General features: G+C 38.1%; 1 protein-coding gene across 11 annotated transcripts in view; it reads left to right on the top strand.

Annotated features, from left to right (window-relative positions):
- The window catches only part of PARD3 (par-3 family cell polarity regulator), a 444,439-nt gene that overhangs the window by 182,118 nt on the left and 239,523 nt on the right, over positions 1-22,798 (top strand). For 8 of the 11 annotated variants that reach the window (XR_009275724.1, XM_058819864.1, XM_058820106.1 and 5 more), the window contains exon 5: positions 11,451-11,582. The exons of the other annotated variants lie outside the window; for them this stretch is intronic. Coding sequence is in view for 7 of the 8 variants with exons in the window: in XM_058819864.1 (XP_058675847.1) it covers positions 11,451-11,582 (132 nt within the window). In the remaining variant the exon portion in view is untranslated. The remainder of the gene's footprint in view (positions 1-11,450; positions 11,583-22,798) is intronic. 11 annotated transcript variants of the gene reach the window in all.

Below are 22,798 nucleotides of genomic sequence, written 5' to 3' on the forward strand. Positions count from 1 at the left end.
CTTTCTCAGTGGCCTGGAGTAATACTTGATTTGCAAGGTGTAATTTTGTTTGAATTGTATTGAACTGTGCAGGTGAACAGATTGTACACAGCTGAAGCATATCGTATGTGCTTTTTTCCACTGCAGTAAAATCTTTTTTGGTATTATTGTGTTCTGAATAACCAATGATTTGAATCACATTCTTAATAACTTAGTACCAAAGCCTATTGGGTCAACTAGCTGTCCTTAATAGAAGTAAGCTGCATTGATAAAAATCATGTTTCTGTCCCCTTAGATGTTGTGTTAGTTTTGGAAGAGTGTAAATGCAACAACCAGTTATGCTGCATTTTTTATAATGACTGTGAATTAATTATCCCATATATTTTCTGTGTGTTTTTTTAAATTTACAATTCTATTTATGGTGAGGAATGACTTATCATTACAAATTAGTTACCTGCCTTGATTCTGCTTCTCTGAAAGACTGAAGGCTTATCTAGTTAACCTGCCTTGCTTAATGCAGGGATGCACTATGGATAACAGGCTTATGACAAACTTCCCACTGTGACTTTGCTGATTTTGATTCATATGTTGCCCTGTCAGAGATAACAACATTGGTACAGCAGAAAGAATTGGAAATGTAGGTTAAAAAGGGGAGCTCAAGAGGGAGAAAAATGTTTGTGCATGGGCTTCTGTGCCTCTGGCTGCTGGGTTCACCCACCTGCAGCAAAGCAAATGGCGCACGATATGCTCTGTGGGGTGGATCAGCAACAGCAAGCATATAACTCAGTGTACTTGGCACATCATTTTGTAGTTCCTTTTTTCCTGTGCTTTTGTCTTTGCTGTTTAGTCAGCTGCCAAATTTTTTGCTTATTTGTTGTTAAATGGGTTTGTCCATGTACTTATTTTGAGGTGGAGTATCACTGTGCCTTGTAGGAATAATAATTCTTTCTAGGATATGCTTTCTTCCTACATGGAAAGCTAATTTTTTTGGACTCTATAAACCACAAAGAAATAATTTGAAACTTCCTGTGAGTGCCCTAAGTCTCATCTAGCATCAATGACCTTACCTGCAAAACAGATTGTGTTTCCCACATCTCCTATTGCAGGGAGTTTTGCTGTTCCTGTGGGTTGAGACTGATGAGTACAAAATTTCAGATTGCTGGGTTGCAGGGATTTATACTTATGTGAAAGATGCAATCCTTTCTAATCCTCTTTGTAAACAGAATAAAAAAAAAAGATTTCTCTAATGAAATGTGTTTAGATAGGAGAAAAGCATGCATGCATATTTTGAAAAGCTCCAACAACAATGATATTTCAGTTTCAAAATCAAATTTAAAGTGAAAATTAGTTTCATTTACCTTGAAGTCCTTTCAAACACAGCTTAGTGACAATTGTTTTGTCACTGTCACCAAAGATGTGGTGTTTCACTAGAATTGAAATATAATTCAGAGGATTGAAGGGCACAATATTATAATTGTGTGTTGGTGTCATTTTGTAGCCAGGAAGTCTAAATGGCACAGTGTAAATCTATTCAATTAACTGAGGAAGGTTGTGGACTAAAGGACTGGGCATCATTCTGAGAGCCTGAGACCAAATTGTTGCTGATGTTTCTTGGGAGCCTCAGTCTCTGGTTTTGAGTCCTTCAGAAGGGAGGTGCTGTGTACCTGGTGAGCAGCATTGGTGAAGTGCTGTAGTACAGGTGAATCCATGGAGGAGAAGTTCAGGGTATCTGCAAAGAGCCTGGCATCTCTGTCATGAGAGGCTTTAAACCCCCACATGATGGATACAGCTGCCTGCTTTTAACCTAAAAATGCAGTGTTTTAAACAGAAGTTCTGGGGGATTCAATAGCCATGAATATTTCTTCATCCAGGTATATTTGAGCAGGGTTTTTTCCTTTTCAATGAGATGGTCATGAGCTTTGTAATTTCAGATGTAGTTTTGCATAGACTGAGAGGAAGGGAGAATGAACATGGGTTGTCCAAATGTGGTGAAATAAAGTGTTTTAATATGTTAAATGTTACCGAAGAGAGATTAATGGAAGGTCAAGAAAACAGAAGTTGTATGTATCAGTTTTCTTCCTGAGTGATAGTAACTTGTTGCTGGCAGCTTGTGCCATGGTGAGTAAATAATTAAAAGGAACTGTACCCAAAGAGAGTGCACTATGAAATCACCACAATATGTGTTATTTTTGTCCTGGATAATGTGTAAAATTCATGTCTTTCACAGAATCACAGTTGAGCTGAGGTTGGAAGGTACCTCTGGAGATTGTTGGGTTCAGCCTGCCTGGTCAGAGCAGGGGCAGCTAGGGCAGGTTACTCAGGTCTGGGTCCAGCCAGGTTTTGAGAATGTACATCTCCAAGGATGGAGCCTGCACCACCTTTCTGGGCAACCTCTTCCAGTGTTCGATCATTCTCAGAATAAGAAACTTGTTTTCTTATGTTTTGATGGAATAATTTGTGTTTCTTGATGTGCCCTCTGCCTCAGGTGCTTTCATGAATACCATGAAGTATTGTCTGTCTTTAGTACAGTTGCTGGTGATATTTTTAGTGCAATGAAAACTCTATGAAAGAGCTCAAAATTCCTGACTTTCAAAACGTGAAAACACATATGTTTCTTGCCATCACCAGCAAGTTGGGAATAACAGACACAAAGTGAAAAATCCTTGCCTAGTGCACAGAGGTAACAGCCAGTGTGCATCATTTGATGCTATGCTGTTCCATTAGCTGAGGGCTGTGTACATGGACAGCATTCAGCTGTTGGCATTCAAAAGTCAGTCATGACCACATGTTAAGCAGGCAAAAAGCCAACAACAAAACAAATAAATCCAAAGTGAAGGTATAATTTTCTCCATCTCCTTTGTTGTTTTACCTCCTTTTGCTTCAAGTCATCCATTTGTGGATGCCCATCTGTCAAATCTCCTCTCTGCCCCTCTAAAGATATCAGTGCAAGATCTGAGAGCTGGTGAGTTTTTTCCACTTCTGCTCTCAGGCTGAGCAAGTCTGTTAAACACATTGCCTTTGTTTTTCATCAGTGATGTAGGAAGGATGTGTGTTTGTGTCCCAGTCTCACGGCAGGTGATGGGTGGGCAGTGTCTGGGTGAGCAATGCCTGCTCCACAGCTGAGGGGACTCAGTGCTGCATCATGAGCTGGGAGTGCCAAGGAGGGTCAGGGTGAGAGAGTCTCCCGCTCGTGATAAAGGAGTGCTGGAATGTGCACAGGTTGTTTGTCTTTCCGCTTCGCTAAATGCAGTGCTCAGCACCTCTCTGAGAGCTATACTGAGAGCTGTACTGAAAGCTATACTGAAAACAGAGAGCTCTAAAGTATGTGGTATAGGATAATTGAAGATTTTTCCTCTGCCCTTTTTCTAAGTGAGGGTGTACTTTGTAAATTCCCGTGTTTAAGTGTTTGTCTCTATTGGTATTAATTTTTTATGTTTTTGCAGCTCTTCCTTGGTTTGAGGGTGAAAGGCTGGTCCTGACAGAGTAGATTGATAAAAGACTGAGTAAGTTTAAAAAAACCCCCAACAGTTAGATGTTCAGGTTTAGTGGATTTTTTTATTTCCCAAGGTTAGAAGCACATATATTTTTCCTGGTAATATATATGGATCTTTGTTTTGACCTGCTTTCATCTATTTAGTTGTAACCTACAACCATGCAACCATAATACATTTGTTGTTCAAGAGCTTTTGAAGATTAAAATATTTGTCTGTCTTGCTTTCTGGTTATTAAGGTTATGTATTGCTGCAAAACATGTTTGGGTTTTGGCTGAATGTATATCTAGCAAGAAGTTTAAAGTACAATTCAGGTTGCAGGGTATGCTTCCCAACAGTGTTCAGATATGAACCTGCAAATTTTAAACAGTGAGTATTTAATGTTTTTGCTAAATCTGTTGCATTTTAAAATTCACTTATCTCATCTAGCAATGAATAAAGACTTGACAACCAAGCAGTATCAGAATAAAATTCACTCATATGTGGAACTAATCAGTGCAAAGGAGGAGTAAGGCTGGGGAGGAGATGTTAAGCTTTAGTTAGTGGGGAAAATCAGCTCCAGTAAATACAGGAATTCCTGGTCACTTCTGTTATCACTGATTTTGAGGCTGAAACAGAGGTCACAGCCTGGTTTAGTTTCACAGCCTGATGGGATGATCATTGTGTGCTGCCATCCAGTTTTGTTGTCTCTATAAATGAGCTCTTCAGCTCTTGTGTACAGATGTCCAGCTGGAGAGCACTGCCTGCTGAGCCTGTGAAGTAAATGAAACAGGAACAAAAGCTAAAATAATAAGATGAAGGAAGATGGGAAGCTGTTCAGTGTGAGGAACTCCAGTGGAACTGCAAGGAGCTAGGGATGTCTGTGCTGCTGTAAACTCAGATAAAAGGGAAACACTGCTACAAGCCCCTGGCCGGTTCCTCTCTGGGCCTTCCTCCACAGATCCTGGGAGGAATTCTGGCTGAGGTCTGAGTGAATTGGCAAGTTGGGTGAGGTGATGGATGCTTTGCTAGGAGCCCAGTGGAGCTCCTGGTCCGTATCATTCCATATGGAGGAGGCAGTGGTGTGTGAGTGCTGCTGGGGAAGAGATACTGTGGGTTTGGGACATTGCCTTTGTGGTTCTGACCTTAAAAACCTGCTCTTCTTCATGCTGGCCAATGTAATGAAGAAAGGGGAAAATCAGTTCCATTAGTTGGAGAAGACAGACTGGTTACCTCCTATCCCAGCCTCCTTTGTTCATTTCAGAGCATCAGATGCGAGTTTCTAAACATAGAGACAGTCAGTTGCAGCATTTCAGTGGTATGGCCAATTAAAAGCATCTACTTGGCATTTAAAAGGCTGCTGGTGGCTTATAAGATGTTCTTCATTTTGAGATCTAAATATAAGGTTGTCATGAAGTTTCCTATATCCCCTTGTTTCCTGTTTCTCTTAGCTTCTTAAATATATTTATATTGACATTCAATTTGTTAAATCCTGTTTTCAGAGGCTGCTTTGAAATTAATTAATTAGCAGCTTTTTTTCCCCTTCTTTAATTTCTTGGCTCTCCCAAAGAATCGAATGCATCATATCAACACTTAAAATAAACAACTTTAGAAATTATATTTTCTCTAAATCCAAATTGGCATAAAATGTATAAATCTGGGTACAAAAGCAAATATCTGGTGAAAATGGCAGGACTGTGCATAATTATATTATTGCATTTAAACAGATACCCATATAGATTCGTGTACTGGTGGATATGCATAAGAACTCTTTAGATGCCTTTAAAGTGGCACAGAAAAAGAGAATATTCACTTGAATGAAAAATAGTAGAAGGGGAAATGGTTTCCTAAGTATAATGTGTAGAGGAATCAGAACTGTAGCTTCATGACACTTTAACTTAACTGGTTCATTTATTTTTCTCTAAAATGGAGCAGTGGAAAGCCATGTCTTTAGTTACAGTTTCTGAATTATAATTACTGAATATAAACTGTTGTATGTTATTTGAGTTGTTTTGCATTATCCCTTGTGGGGTTATATTAGGAGATTAATAAGTAAAGAGTGAAAGGAAGAAGCAGCTTCTTTCTTGTCCCTCCATCTGAGAAATAAAACTGTTTGGAAACCTCTGGCTTTGCACGTGAACATGCAGAGATCATGACATTTTAAAGTTTTGTGTTGTAAACAAGAGACATCAACAGAATGTTTTGGATGGGCAATATCATGTTTTTTAATTTACTCTTAATTGAGCCAATATTCTTTGACACTGGTATTATGTTTACATATAATACCACTTGCACAGGGAACTGTCTGATTATCATGGCCCATAGTTACTTCTTTTTTTAAGGTCAGGCCTTGCTTATCAGTCAAAGGGTAACATGGAATATATAAATTGGAATATATGGAATATATAATTTGGAAATTTCTGAACTTGAGGTGATAAAACTTAAACAGAACACTGGCTTTTCAAATGCTTTTTTCCTTTTTGTCATCTAATGAGCTCTTCTAGAAGCATAATACATTAATTCCTTTCATGAAACTATACAGAGGGTCATTTCTGAGAAAGGTCTTTCTGGAAATATCCAAATAAATGTGGAGTGGTCATTCTTCTCATCTATTTTCACCATAAATAGGGCATGCAGTTCTTCATTAGACTATTATATTTGTATCTTCTGCAAATCAGCTTTTATCAGTTGGAAATGACCCATGTTCCAGGTCAGAGCTGATAGAAGGGATGAAGCTGTGGTAATTCTTTAATGTGGGAGTCCTCTTTTACTTTCCTCCTTGGAGAGTGGCCTCAGATCAAAGGTTTCTGATACTGGGTGACTGTAACTCATTCCTTTTTCTCTACACTGAATGGCTGGACTGTATCTGCATTATTGCAGCTCCTGGGGTCATGTTCTTCAGTATACATCAGGAAAAGAGCAGCCTTGGAAAATGAATCTGCTGGGAATAAAAGGAAGCTCACCCAAGCAGTAGTATCAGTTTACTGAGATACATGGATAGTTATAGGAAGTGACTGGTACAGTTAGTTTGGAGGTAAATTACTGACATTTGGGAGAAATTGTTGTTACAAGATGCTATGTTAATAGAGAGAACAGTTCCAAATCTGACATCTGTGTAAGTAGGGTTTTTTTAAAAATGGAATTTCTCTTCATGCAATGCATTTTTTGGGTTAATTAATTTTATATATGTAATGTATTTTCCATGTAAAAGAGACATTTGTGCAGCCTTCTTTGTTTTTTTTGGTTTTGGTTTTTTTTTTAGAACTGGAGATCAATTTGGTCTTATTCCATATTTGTCTAAAATCCAGTTAAAAAGCAGCCGTGAATCCTCATCCAAATAAGAAACTCCAGGAATCTATTTTCTAGACCATCAGACAGCATGGAAAATGGATCTGTGTGTATATTATTTCATTTATAAACAGATGTTTTCATCAGACAGAGTTACTTACATAAACTATGTGAATATTTTGGTAATTAATTACAGCTTTTAGCATCCTGTCTGAGTGACACCGAATTGTTCAGGGTCTACCATGATCATAGTGGAGCATTAAAAGAAATAAGAACAACCTTTAAAACTTGTATGGTGATTCTACAACAATAATTGCCCTTATAGACATGAATTTGGCCAAAGTCTTTCAGGTGGAATTGCAACCTCAAAAGACTAAACAAAGTTTTTTTCATCTCTCATGACAAATCCTCTCTCAGTCTGAGGCCATCACAAGGAGCTAGAGCCAAATAAAGCAGCCTTTTCCAAAGCGCATAGGATACAAGGAAAAAGATTGGATAGCAAAAAATGGTCAGTGCCCAAAATGATCTCTCTTAGTGACTGTCCTAAAGGACACATGGGATACATTTCTATTGCTGTAGAAATAATTTAAGTGAAAACTTGGTTTGCATTTTTGAATTGTCTTTCAGAGAATTACTTTGAAGATGTCTTCAGTGTATTTTACCCCTGTTATGATGCTGTCTAGTTTTGTTTTAAATAAGCAACCAAAATTTGCCACACTTTAGCCATTTGGGAGGTGAAACAAAGGGAAAACCCATTTTCTTCACTATTTGGAAAGTAGCAAATGATTTAGCAGACGTGGAACTGTCACCACACCAGGTGGAGAACGTTCTGGTTGGGTTGTGATGCTGGGAGTTTGCCGGGGTACAACTGCAAGTTAAAATCACAAGTGAGTTCATGCAATGACAGCTAGTAATTGAAGTACACAGACCATTTTAATGCATAATTTCCTCTACCAGCTACAGAGTCTTTGATGAGACTCTTGTAACATATTGCAATTCATCTGAAATTAAAAGTATGGCAAAATTGCTTCATTTTTCCTTTCCCCTTTCACCCAATCCTCCAGCAAAACCCCACAGGGACACCATGCTGAACTAAATCTTAGATTATGTGTCCTCATTAAAATTACTCCAAAATGCTGCAGTTAAGTGTAGTGGTGGTATTATGACTTGGCACTTTTAGTATTATATTGATCAATTTCCATTTCAAACATGATAAAGCTGACATGGCCCATGGTCCCCAAAGATGTTTGGGGAAGAAACTTCTTTTTAGAAAATTAGGGCATTTAATTGTAACTGATGATGCATGTCAGCCCTGGTCCCAGGAGGGCTCACAGCTGCATTTCCAGAAGAAATGGGAATTCCCTGAGTGACCCTGATGGCTTCTGTACCATGAAATCTTCTCCTTTATGGGATTGTAGCTAAAAGCGACACACACCTTTTTCTCCAGAGAAAGAGACACACACCTTTTCCTCCTTCCTTTTTCAGCTGGATGTTGGTAGCATGTGTGCTAAAGCTAGATCATGCTGAAGATAAGTACAGCTGTCTGGATTAGCAATTGAATATTTTACACAAGAAATCCCCAGACAGTATATATTTTAAATAGCAGCATCACAGCTGGCTCAGTAAATCCCAATGTCTAAGCTGCAGTGATGCTTTTCACCTGTACCTCTGTGGTTTGTCAGCACAGCTATCTTTGAATTAGCTCTGGTAGTAATGGAAACCCCTGCAAAAATGGGGTTCCAGGTAGCCAGGAGCGCCTTAAGGCTGTGTGCTGTAGGTGCCTGTGAGAAGGATGGTGTGTGGCAGTGCTGGCTGCTGATCCCTCTGCTCCTCCTCCAGTTTGGTGCTTGTCCCAGTGCTGCACTCGTGGGGACAGGGAGAGCTGTTTGCCAGAAAGCAGTGACAAAGAAAGGAGTGGAGGGCTTCTCTGTGCCTGGTGGATCTTCTAATATTTCCCTATTTGGCTAACATCAACATGACTGTGTCTGTGATTGCAGCACTGGTGTTTTATTCCAATCTGGTAATAGCGCTATTTTGATCCTCTGAAGAAAGGTGAGAGGTGAAAGTGCTGAGAAACAAAAAGAGTTACAGAAACCACATGTCTCTACCATTCTGGCTTTTATTTCTGCTGTCACAAAAAAATTGCTGAGTGGCTTGGATGTCTTCTGTGTAAAATGAGCTGATTTAAGTCTTAACAGGAAAAAGGCAATCTCCTACAAAAGTGGGCTACAAGCAGAAATGTTTTGGTAGGTGGGATGAATGTACTCTTCTGTCAGCATAGATAATATTAGGTGTAAACTCTTGGCAAAATTCTTGACATTAGTATAGATACACAAGACAGAGGCCTAATTTAACTCTCTGAGCTAAGGTAACTTCACTTACTCTGAGTGTTGTGATATTTGAGACTTTTTACAGCACAAATTTCCAATATAAACTTTGTGCAATGTGACTGTTCATGGTGATTCTGAGACCTGGTGATTGAATAATTGAAGAACAACACATCCCTAGATGAGAATCTTTGCTTCTCTCTTGCTCTTGTGAAATGCTCCTGTGCAGGCATAATGGATGCTGTGTTGGAGAGAGGGCTTTGGATTTTGTAAATAAAAATGTCTTTTAAAAAAGTTTCTATTGAACATTGTAAGCAGGAATCAATAAAAAATGGAATTCTCTATAAAGTACAGAAATACAGAAAATATCTTGTTTCATGGGAAGAAATTTCTGTTCATTCAGACCAGGTGATGTCTGTCAGGTAGTGGGTTATTGTTAGGTGATAATAATGCACGCACCAGCTGCATGGGTGGTTTTGCACATAAAATGATTTTTTGTTATTTCTTTGTCAGATTCTGATTTTGTTGTTATACCTGCCCTCCACTTTGAACAAGAGAAATTGTTGTTTTGGCTTATAGGAGCCATGCCACCCCTGTCACCTGAAGAGGAGAATTGAATAAGAGAAGCAACAGGACAAAAATCAATTTGTGTACACCATTCCTTGGCTTTTATGATATTTGCTGTACAAAGCTGACTTTGCCTTTCTAAGCAAGACACAGAGCAAGTTTCTAGTTTGCTGTGTGGTTAACCAGAACTGGAATACTGGATTGTTTTCAGTTGCTGCAAGGCACAAAGATTTTGTTCATTTGTGGCAGGGTAAAGTAATTTATGATGGGTATTTGTTAGGCCGGTTACTTGTGCAAACATATTTTTACAAGATTATCTTGTGTTGGATGAATTGAAGCTTCAATGTCTTGAAATGGAAGACTTTATCTTATACTGCAACATCTTTCAAGAAAAGTTACCATCAATTAAGAAAACTTAGGTTTGAAATGCCTGGGAAAAGCTTGGTCTTGCATGGGAAGCTTTTGAAAACTGCTCTATTTCACAGTTATACCAAGACCTGAATTTCTTAGCCAAGCCTGTCATATATATACAAGAAATAAAGTTATGAGGGACAATTGCAAGGGCATTGTAAAGTTGTGAAGGACAACTGTAAGATGCTGCATCTAGAATATTGGACTAATATTGTTCCAAGCCAAAGAAATATGAGTGTGGCAAATAGGGAAAGGAAATACTCATGCTGATGGAATGAAGTATTGATTTAAGAGGGGATCAGAAATCTACTGTGTCCTATAAATAAAGAAAATAATAACTTTTAGCTGCAAATGTGCATTCCTGTTTGTTTATTATTTTAGAGGGTTTTGAGATTCCTCAAAGTGGTAATATTGCAAAATATGTAGGACTACAATCCTATTTTAAAAATAGATAGTCTCTCTGAATTATCTGATTTGGCATGAAGATAGACAAACACTGACTGGAAAAAATACTCTGCTTCTGAAGGAAGTATACTTATATATATTATAGTATATTTATAATTCTCTTTTGAAAAGCTAAGCAGAATTTCAGCTCCATGTATTATTTCAGTTGGAAGGAATAAGCTATGTAAGCTATCAGTAACACTGACTTTAGGCTAAAGGTAACTCCCATCATTAAGAATCTGCCTCTGTGCTTTTAGTGATCAGACTGGGTAAGGACTAATAACCTTTAGAAGCTGAAGAATTTGTACAGCTTGTAGGAAAGATGTGCAGACAAATTCATCAATTAAAAAGAAAGAGAAAAATTATCAGTCTCAGTAGGATCAGTGTATCTCTGTCAGCACAATCTCCATCTGCTGCTGTTCTACAAATGTGACTGTACTTGTACCTTCAGGCAAACCAGGCAAAGCATTATTATGTGAAATAATAAATTCCAGTTTTGAACTCTACAGCGCGCTATTCTGGTTTTAAGGACAGTACCTGGAGCAATGAGACTGCTTTGATTGTAAAATTGATTAAATCCAGAGACTTGGGAAAATGATGTAGTGGCCGTAGCGGTCACTGAGTGCACTCATTTGGTGCATTTGCTCTCAGTGAGAATGAACTGAGGAGAGTGATGCTCTGAAAGCCTTGCTGAGTATGTACTTGGGAATCTGTGCACTAGAGGTCTGAGGTTGGAAAAAGAGGAAGGGAAGCATGAGTGGGTGGAAGATCTACAATTCCACCCAGGCTTTATTTGGGTGTCCCTGGCATTAAGGAACAGGAGCTCTTGCCCTTGAGTGGCCGAGCCATCGCGCTGTCCTTGGGTCCAGTCTTCCTCTTGTATTCATTTAATAACCAGCTGCATTGTTAATGTGCAAGGACTGGTTGTTTTTTATAAGACCCTTTTTTGTTTCTTTTAAACTAGAAAGATGAAAACTACAGAAGCCTACCACGAGATACTAGTAGCTGGTCTAACCAGTTTCAGAGAGACAATGCTCGTTCATCGTTAAGTGCCAGTCATCCCATGGTGGACAAGTGGCTGGAGAGGCAAGAACAGGTAATATATATGTGTATATATATATTACTTTATCAATCTAATCTTTATGCTACTCCAAGCTATTACAAAGAAGTGTATTCTTACCTGACATAGGTTCTTTAAGCATGATAGAAACACCTGCAGTATGCTGACTACATTTGTGTGGGATACCTTCTGCTTCAAAAAAACCTGCTAAAATGGACACCTGAAAATAATTTCATTTTTGAGTTCATAAATGCATTCCTATAGTATATGGAGTGCTGCTGTTCTTCACAACTGATATCAACAGGGTTATTTTAATTAGTGTTATTTTGGTAAACACTCTGCCACTGAAATCCAACAATGATACTACATAATAGCCAAATGTGGGCCAGTTTTGGCACTGCACTTTTAAATGCTTGTTATTTTTAACACCATAAAACATATTAATTATAAATTTTAAGACAGTATTATATTTGTTTAGTGTATATTTATATTGATTTTTATCTTAGTCTTTTTTGAAACACTTAGTTGTTCCAATTTGTCGTTGTTTTTAATCAATTAATTTATTTCTTAATTTGTTTATAAGCTTGTAGTCACAGAGATTTAAAGGTCTGAAATTCAAATTACCTAGCAGTCACTTCATGTCTTTGTATATGCCTGAAATTTTCAAAGAAATGTCTTCAGATGTGTACAGAAAATGCATCTTTAATATGGAAATTTGAAATACAGCAGCAAGCTCACATGTAGGGTAGTGCATATGTAGCATTATTGCCTCATTTTTTCTTTATGCAATGTGCCGTGAAAATACAGAATTTTTGCGTCGAACAACAATGTACAAATTTTCTATTTTACAGCAATAGGACATAAACCCAGAATTTGCTGTATGCAGAAGAGCTTCAAAATGAAATTTGCTATTTGACACGGCCCAGGCTTTGTTACACTGACTGTGTGAATGGAGGGGAAGGTTTATAATCCAATGCCTGATGTCCTGGGCCTGATCTGCACCCACGTATTCCTTACTGATATTTGAAGTTTGGCATTGCCAAATCATAGCATTCTTTCAAACCCCTTCTTAGTTTAAAATGAGCTTAAATAATATCACAGAGTATTAAAAAACCCCCTCAACCTTCTCCCAAATGTGAGTTATTAACTATTTTTATGCTTTGTAATTATCTGCAAATTGATTATATATTCTATGAGAAAAATTCTGTCTTTGGTCTTTCTATTCTTTCCTGTGCACATTTAATGTCAGCATTCCTTCCATTGCTGTTTTCCTCCAAGATACAGTGTTAGGTTGGATGAAGTGAGCTGCTGTCTCTGTCAGCCTGTGTTGAAAGGGAAAGTCAGTGCCCAGATGTGAAGGCAGCTCCGGTGTCAGTTCTGCTTGTTTGATGTTGAGGCACATTTCCATGCATCGTTAGATTCGCACTGTGGCATTTAATGAAACTGTTGTCTCAGCAAAAGGAGTTGGATTAGAAATCTTAATAGTGATCATCTTGTAAAATGTTGGGTACATGAAATTTTAATATATCATGTTTCATATTAAGCTTTGTGTTGATTTTAGTCTCGGAACAGCTTAACTAGTTCAATTTGTTCACCAATTATGTAAATAATTTGCCAGTAATGGTAGACTGGAAGCATATTTGTTAGCAGAGTCAACTGTTCACAGTTTGAATTTGTAAATATGATGTTTCTTTAGAGCAAGTTCTCTGCTTTTTGTTTGTTTGTAGTGGTGTTTTTTTTAAGAAGAGAGATGGTTTATTCTTTGAATATGTTAAAGATTCTGCATTCTGGAGAACTAAGTCTGTTGGGAGAGTGGGATGCACTATAGGGAAGAAGGGAAGGGCCTGGTAGGGGAGGGAGTAGCTGCAGACAGAGATGTTCTTCCACACATTTTGGCATTTTAATATCTTCTTCGGTATCCACTGTGGGATGTTATTTCCCACCGGTTAAACCTTCACTTCTGAGAAGGGGAAGCTCAAGCAACAAGGTTGCAATCTGGCATAATCAATTAATTTAGCAGCTTGTAGTTGTGTTGCTGTGTGCTTGGCAGAGCTGTGGAGGGGCTGGAGCACTCTGTGCACCCTGCCGGGATGTGCATCAAGAGTAGCAGACTGCAGGTCTGGCACCAAGGGTAAGGCAGCAAGAGTGCCAAGAAACCTGTAGGGCAGAACCCCCAGATACCAGGGGTATTAGTAGTCCTGCTCTAACATGCCTTTATGGCTCTTCAGAGAAGGTAGTGGAAAACATTGAGTTCATCTTGCTGACTCCAGAGACTTTTTGTTGGATGAAGGCTCTTCTGTCTGGGCTCAAATTACTTCTCTTAAACCTGGCTTCATCTCTTTCTTTTGAATATGAGACAAGAAAGAATTCCAGGATGATCTCTGTCACCTTCTAGCATAAATGAATATTCACTGGAATTACTTTTTGAAAGCGTGATGTGCCAAAGAAATACAATTATTTTTGTGTGCACAGCACCTCATTTCCTATAAACAACAGTAGGGAGCAAACTGTAATTCTGTAGCATCACAGCTCATTCTGAAGATGGAACGAGACATTGTTTCTGGAAACCATTATAAACCACTGTAGCAGGCATTAATAAGGGCATAGAATTAGAAATGTTCAAGTAGGTGTTAGAGAAGTAGTTCTGTAAACTTCTCTGTGTTTTTTGTGCCTAAAAATGGAGGAATGTATGAAACCCGTTAAAATTTCTGGCAGTAGTTGCTTTTGCTTGTATTTGTGGAGTTTTACTTGGGTTCTAGTAAATTAGAGTGATACATCAAATAAATGGAAAAGATTGTCTGGTTTACAAGTCCTTTAAGGTGTTATGCTTGTATGTGCTGGTTAGCTATATGTGCCAAGCAATTGTTCCCAGTTAGTTCCAGAGCCCTCTGGCTGTCGACAGGGCAAATGGCCCATGTGTTTCTCAGTAACTTCTGGTATTTCTCAAGCCCGTGAGATAAGTGATGTGAAACTCTGTATCAAAGAATAATTTCACCACTATGGAGTCAAAAATGCAAATTCAGTTTCAGAATACTTTTAGAAAGGTAGGGATTTTTAAGGGACTTTTTACAAGAGCATTGTAGTGGTAGGACAAAGGGGGAGTATGGCTTTAAACTGACAGAGAATAGATTTAGATTATATATAAGTAATAAACTTTTCATTAGGATGGTGGTGAGGCACTGAAACCAGTTGCTCTAAGAAGTGGATGCCCCATCCCATCAAGGCCAGGTTGGATGGGGCTCTGAGCAACCTGGTCTAGTGAAAGATGTCCATGGCAGAGGGGTTGGAGCTAGAGGTGATCTTTCAGGTCCCTTCCAGCCCAACCATTCTGTGATTCTGTCACATTGTATTTTTTACTTTTTCACTCAATTTATACTTTTTTACAGATTGTAAAGTACTAGGGGAAAAAAAAGTGCAGTCTTTAATTTGATTCTGAAATATGTTAAAAAAAAAAAGTAGGTTTTTATTCTTTGCCTTGACCTCTGCAACATCTTCCTTTTCTCCACAGCAACCAAACTTTAAAGAATAGTTGAAAAATCTTATTTTCTCTGAAATTTATTCATATATGTGGTAATGTCACTTTTATTTGAGAACTCTTTCTTCCCTCAGTTCACCTCAAGACTTGCTTGGACCCTGATCAAATCTGGCCTCATGCTGTTTCATACCAGGGAGACATGAAAGGGAATGCGTGAAAGAGTTAAAGTTTTCACCAGTTCCTTAAGTTTAGGTACACAGAAACTTTCTCTCACATGGTCATTTTTGTTTTATTAGTCAAATATTGGAACTGACAGCAAGCAAGACACCATGAGTTGAAACATTCCTTGCTCAGGTGGTTGGAAATGGGTGTGGGGACAGCAGGAGAGAAAACCATAAAACAGCCTCACTTAAGTATGAAGCAGTTGATCAGATTTGCAAATACAACAAGTTTAGTGCCGTTAAAACAATATGTAATTCTATATACATACAGGTATATATATTTTTATACATTCATGTATTTGATGTATGTCTGCATTTATTGGTGCATGAAAACAAAGTAGGAGATGGAGTAAAATTTCATAGTTATTACTGAAGAACATGTGTGATTCCTAAGTGCCCTGTAGCTTTCTGGTATCCAGCAAAAGCCAGACTAGAGCAACTCAAATGCATTCTAAATGGCAAAAGAAGCTGGTTACTACTGCTCTCTTCTTGAGCAGAAGTGTGCTGTGTGGAACACTTCCCTCAGTTATTTTTGTTCATGACATCTGTCCACAGTAATCTGGTTCAGTTTCTCTGGTTCCTGTTGCAGCAGGATCAGACATGGCAGTAGCATATGGGTCTTGTATCTCCAGCTGTAGAGTACCTGCCTTCAGCTTGTATTTTCAGCAAAATAAGGCCTGCTTTTAATATGATTGAATATGCTCCCTTCAAACATTTGGGTACTATAAATTAATGCATTTCAGCACTGTCAGTTGGAAAAAAAAATAATCAAAGCTTCAGAGATAGATAGGTTGGTGAATTTAAACCACTAATTTAATGTGGATTTGTCAAATTTTCATGTAACAATGAAAAACCTGTTTCTACTTCATGCTTTAAGGAAGAAGGCAGTAATGCTGCTGATTTATTTTGTTTATTTCTAAATGTTTCATAGTGCTATGGCTAATGTATATGTTTTTGTTTTCACTAGTGTACCTCTTTTGTGCTTCTCCTTGTCTGACAGATGGATTTTGGCTTTTTTCCCCTAGGTTTTTTCTTTTATTGTGGTTGTAACTGCAGTGGAAGGGTCTGTGAATTCTGGTTCATGTCCTGAAGATGAGGAAGGCTTGGGGATGGAGGCTCTTATCTCAAACTCCTCACATGTAGAGGAAAATTACAGTAAAAATTATTGTCATTGTAATGAGTTGGGCTTTAAGATTTGGAAAAAGGAATACCTAGGCTTCAGTTAGAGGAATAATTTTTAACTGGTTATCCATTACTCTGTAAAATTCCAGGATAGAGTCTATTGCTTTCCTCTCTCTCCAGGACCATGCACTTCATAATTAGTCTCTTGTGATAATGACCTTAATGAACATGGAACCATGGCAGCATATACATTGTAAAATACAAAGATAGTTTTAAAGCTTATCATACTCCCTATAAAGGACATCTATCACAAAAATGGAGAAATGCAAGTGTTCAGAGCTCTAGGCATAGTGCAGAGAGCTTTTTGGGGGGGTCATCAGTGGAGGTCCCATGTGAAATGCAGGGAATGTTTGTGTGTGTAACCATGAGGCTGCCCAGCATTTGTGAAACTAGGCAAGAACACTGAAGCTGATAATGGGAGCAGTCAATGTAACCAAATGGCATGGGTTTGCTTGTTTCTGGCTTGGCACATGATTTAATATTCAGTAATTGTGCATAGTTGTAACCAGGGGCAGGTTGAAGTGACCAGTGCATTGGAGGAGGATTTACTTAAGGTTTGTGTTAATTAAAGAGTTGGTTGGAAGACCTCAAGGTGCCCCTGCAGGAGTTCAAAGTATCCCCAGTCCCATATCCACTCGCATGTAAAGGTTTTTTACTACTTAGATAGATTCTTGGCCCTGGATCACACTGGCTTCGCTCTGATAGGGCTGTCAACACCCCAACAGCTGCAGCTGTTGTTTCTTCTGGATTTGGTACTGTGAAGATGATGGCAATCTTGTTTTGGCCAAGGAGTATTTTCTCTTACCGGTGCTGCTACAGGTAATTAGGAATTGAGTGCTCCCTTTATTTCTCTATATTGGCAAGACGTGGACTGTTTCAGCACAGGAGCTCAAATGCTCGGATGAAATGTAAGCTATCGAGTGCTGGCTTCTCCGCCTCCACTCAGCATGAAGAGGGACAATTACAGCTCAGGAAGGGCAGTGGTCTGAGGCAGCCAAATGCCCTGACTGCCAGAATAGCACCCTGACATCTTGGAGCTGTAACTAAAGAAGCATTTAATGTTTTCCTTACTTTTTTCCTCCTTTTTTTCTTTGACCAATCACCTCTGTGAAATATTTTGTATATGTAATATGGTCAAAATCTGTATACAATTTCCAATAGCATTTGACTTCCCATAAGAGTGTTGTGGTATTGGTGTATCACTGATGTGTATGGGACCACAATTTAGTAATTATTCTCTAGATTTGTTTCAATGTTTTCCCTCTGTTGCTTTTATTAGATAGGAGAAAATGCTATGCATTTCAATTAAATTTGATTTTTAAATCCTGTCTTGATATTTTTTCTGATTTTTTTTGGTGTTCCTACACCCACAAAAGAGTTTTTATGTCTCCTGAAGTCAAAAGAATATCTGTGATTTCCTGTACAAACCTTAGATGTGAATATGTTAATACAGATATTCGTTGAATATTCTCTGAATGTTTGTGTATAACTACAGAAACAAAGAAGCCTTAAAGAAAAGACTTATTTTTATGCCAAATGCACCAGTTTGTACAGAGATAGAATCAAATTTCAAGATACAACCAATGGAGTATGCATTAGCGTCAAGAAAATATTAATGTGGAATTTATAAGTCTGTGCTCTTTCATAGAAAATGGCCATTTCTGGACATGACCATAATTATATACTTTGGAGAGAAAAGACTTTTCTTATTTGTCTTGGAGTCATGAACAGATTTGAAGTTGTTTTTCAGTGCTGAGGATTTCAGTTTATATGAGGTAGGAGGTTGGAATAAACAGCTTTATTGCTTGGGGACAGCTGTAGTGGTGATGCTTTCATAAACACTGTTTCATACTGGCATCTATCTTGTTCTCCTTTCAAAAATAATATGTCATTTCATACTGTGTATTAAATAGGTGAGGCAGTTGGAGGCTACAGTCTGCTTTCAGTTATATGCTGCTGTGTAGATATGAATTCAGTGGCAGAATGTAACTCCATATGTGTCCACATTTAAAAAATTAAAAAAAAAAAAAAAAAAAAAAAAGCTAAACCAAACACAGAAATGGCAATTTAACACAAATACTCATGGTTTTTAATTATCACAGAAAAAGACATGCATCATGTTCAGGTGTGTATATCCTCACACACGAACAGTCTCATTCTCAAAGATGTTTAAGTATGAGCAGGCCGATGATGGACTGGTCTGAAAGGTAAAGGATGAACAGCCTATATTGGAAGATACCTGGTGACCTGGTCCTACCTTGTGTGGGAAGGAGAGCCTAAGTGAGACTGCCTGGTACCCTGTCCAGGCCTGTTTGACCACCTCCAGTGATGGGGAATGTATCATGATGTTCTTAGGGAGATTCTTCCAGTAATTGATTTTTCTGACTATAACAAAATCCCCCAAAATCTGGAATTAAACCAAACAAAAAAAAAACCACACCACCACCAAATCTTTCTGGTATTAAGATGAAATCTTGCCTGAAGTAACTGCTACCTGTAGCCCCTTGTCTTCTCTTTGTGAACAGAAAGCCTCTGTCCTCTCTGTAGCCACCATTTCAGTACTCAAATAATGTGGCGAGATCCCCCTGGGCCTTTTCCAGGGAGAAAAGACTTAACTTCCTCAGTCCTTCTTCACAGTGCATGCTTTCTAACCTTTACTCATCTTCCTGGGCCTCTTCTGAACCTTCTCCAGTGCATCCTTGTCTGTCATGGACTGTGGCAGCCAGAACTTGATGCATTTCTGCAGGTGCAGCCTGACAAGCACTGAAAGGAGTGAGATAGCACAACTCTGTTACTGTCTGCTATAATACCCACTCTGTTTTGCAGAAACTTTTTGGGAAGTGTTGTCACACATGAAAAGTGTTTTCTGACTTGCTAGTAACCATAGACTGCTATTTTTCTGCCCTTTTGGACCAAGCTGTTTAAATAATCCTGTTGTTATGGTAATTTATGGTAATGAATGTACCATACCAGCAGTATGAATAATACTCTCTAAAATTGCAGAGAGATCCTGTAGGAAGCTTTCTATTAATTATTGCTGTTAGCTTTTTGACCGTTTCCTAAATATTTTGTGGAACAGTAATATCTTGTTCTTTTTAGACTTCTGTCTGTCCATGGCAGCAGGTCAAATAATGACATCTGAAAATCCATTAATGGCCCTGGAAAAGCTTTTTGTCTAAGGATGTGTCCAGTGTTTTTTTTCTTCCTTGTTTTCTTTCTTCATGCTATGAAAAAGGTCTGTCTTCTCATATGTTTACTTTCTACTCCAGGTGTATATAATATATCCCCATGACTTGTTTATAACAAAAATGCTTTCTGTTTTCACAGTGTGCTTGTTGGTGCTACTGTGCTGTGTCTGCAGCAGTCCTGATGGGAATGTGGCTGGAGTTGGTCTGTTCAGGCCAGCTTGGCCTGGTGATGGTCACAGCTTCCCCCTGCACAGCCTTCCCTGCCTGGCAGAGAGGGGGGACGTGGCCCCGAGTGAGCAGCACTGAGCAGGAGCCTCAATTACAGAGTGCCACAGCAGTGCACAACTGAAATACATTAGTAAAATTAAAATTTGTCCTCATTCCCTCAGTGGGTAATACAGTTAATGAAAATAGATCTGACCAAATTAAGATAATTTATTTCATTAGTTTACGGCACTGTAAAACTTTTCAGGCAATACAGCCCTTTGGTGCAAACCTGAAATAGATGCAGTTCCACTGTTCACTTCAAAGACCACAAAGGTTAAAACTTTTAAGTGTATTAAAGCAATTCTGTTAATTGTGTCTGTAGAGGATTCTCCCTTGCCCTTCCTGGTAAAGTATTCTTAATTTAAAATTCACATTTATGCTCATTCTGCATTCTAGCCTTATAACCAAAGTGTAAATATGTGATTCCTTGTGTCTTCAAGGCTTAGAAAGAAATTATGCATTTTTGTTTCAGAAGGTGGTACTGGTAGTACATGGTGTTGGTATTTTACCTTTTTTCCCCTTTCATTTTGTATTCTTATTTTCTCTGCTCTACCTTTCTCTTCTTCCTAAGTATGTGCTTATTAATGGTTTGTAATAGAAGTTGCTATGGGGCAGGAGCCAATTCCATGGACGGAAAGAGGTTCCATCTCTACACTCCATTCCCTAAATCCCTTTGCTGTTTTATTTTGTGCAGTCCTGATGCTGGTTTTTTTTCTATGTTCTATCAGAAAGATACCATTTAAAATCAGAAAGTATCCCAGATGCTGTAGGTTTGAGTTTTTTTCACCAAACCGCAGGGCTTGGAAGGGACCTCTGTGGGCCACGTAGTCCGAGCACCTGCTGGAGCAGGTTCACCTTGAGCAGGCTGCACACAATCATATCCAGGCAGGTTTTGAATATCTCTGGGAAGGAAACTCCACAAACCCTCTGGGCAGCCTTTTCCAGTGCTCTGTCACCTTCAATGAATAATTACCTTGTTCCTTTCAATTTATAAGAAAACCCAAGGTCCACAATTTGCTTGGTTTTGTTGTCAAACCAAGGTTTTATAAGTCTGCATTAGAAGCCAGACTGGTCTTAGCTTAGACTTCACATTAGCCTAATTTTTACTTAACCTAATTAATGCTCTAGAGTTTTCTTGACCTTAAGTAGAAAAATAAGTGCCTTTATTTTTTTTTTAATGCTCTGATTTTCTTGCTGATACAATTTTTCTGGTAAATGGCTTATGTTACTTATTTTAAAGTAATATTTATATTATTAATTTGTAATGGAAGTTTTAGTCCTTCCTACACTAAAATAAAAGCACTTCCTACACTAAAATAGACTTTTCTGGACTAGAACATGGATGTGAGAGCTCTTGGCTTCCTCTTAGAGTTTTTTGAAGAGGTTCAGGTAAATCACTGCTGAGAGCTTCCAGTCAGTTAACTCCAAGTAGAACAGAAATAAAGACAAAGTGGTTATTTTGGGCAAGGTAAAAAGAAAGATTTTATATGAATGCAAAACATATTTTTATTTAATTTATTGAATAATAGCAGGAGGATTTTCATATTTTTTCTTTCTATGATTTTTTTTTCACTAATTGTGAGGAAGGTGCTTTCAGGAAAGGGCAAATTTTATCGTTTCTGTTGTGGAAGTGATAGTTATTTTATCTTCCATTAATGGAAATAGGAAAAGTCCTTAAAATCCTTAAAATCCTGTGTGGACAGGTCATTTTAATGACATGGTTGCACTTTGCTGTAAATGGGAATGATACTGTGTAACTCAGAGTTAATAATTGAGTTATGTGGAAGTAATTTGTCTGGGTTTTTGTTTTATTTTGGGTTTTAAATTTAATCTTGATTTTATTGCTTAAGTATGAGCATTTCATTATTGAATGTAGTACTCTCTGGCTGTATTAAGTGGTTACTGTAATTTATAGGATACTTTGAGAAATGTCATGATTCCCATGAAGCGACACAGCATGATTTAGAGAGTGCAGCAACTGAGTGAATGCAATTACGTAATATGACCTGGTTGGTGTGAGATACCATAAGATCTTAATTTATTTCCTCAGGATTACTGGGTGAGTAAAGAAGATAATAGGCCAGCCCCACCAGTTCATTCAATGGCTCATTTGAAAATAAGTCCATTCTAAATTGATCTTGAAACTACTTGCAGTTGCATATGAAATGGTCAAATTCCTATCCAGGGCCAGGGAAGGGGCAAGCAGGGAAACAAGAACTAAGCTGGTTAGGAAATGGAGCTATAGGAAGAAGTTATTTACTTCTATATATGTCACAGAAAAAAACAAAAATACCCCTTTTTTTGTAAGTACTTTTATTTGATCCGACTTAATAAATAATTAAAAAATCTTTTCAAGAGCCCCAAGCACTAAATGCCAGCTGCCTTGTGGCACCGATGAGGTTTTTTGCTGAATCCCTGTGCCAAAGAAAGAACACCTATGTGAAACTGGTGCAGTTACTCTGAATGAGGGAGATTCCATACTCAGAATACACAGAATTAAAACCAGCACAACTAGGTTTCCATGAAGAGGCAATCGACTGGAAGAACAAAAGAGTTTCTGTAATAAGCTGTTGTAAAGATTTTACTTTTCAAAGACATACTTCTTGTAATTTTGATCTCCTGAATGTGATATTTTAAGAATAAGAATTGTTGCCCAGATTCCATATTAAGGTGTTACTTTGATGCCATCTGCACGTGGTTACTTCAACTTCATTTGGATTAAAATTTTTTATGCTGCTCTTTCTAGCCAAGAGTTGACTATTTATGAATTTGAGAACAATCAGTTGGCTATTATTTTAATTTGCCATTGAAAACATTGCTTGTTTTCTCAATTTAAAAATCAGAGCAGTATAAATATAAAATTATTGTTAAAATGAGAGGGGGGAAAAAAAAGTATCCTTGGGTTTGTGTACTGCAGGC

The sequence above is a fragment of the Ammospiza caudacuta genome, chromosome 1 (genome assembly GCF_027887145.1).
Source record: "Ammospiza caudacuta isolate bAmmCau1 chromosome 1, bAmmCau1.pri, whole genome shotgun sequence".
Classification (NCBI taxonomy): domain Eukaryota; kingdom Metazoa; phylum Chordata; class Aves; order Passeriformes; family Passerellidae; genus Ammospiza; species Ammospiza caudacuta.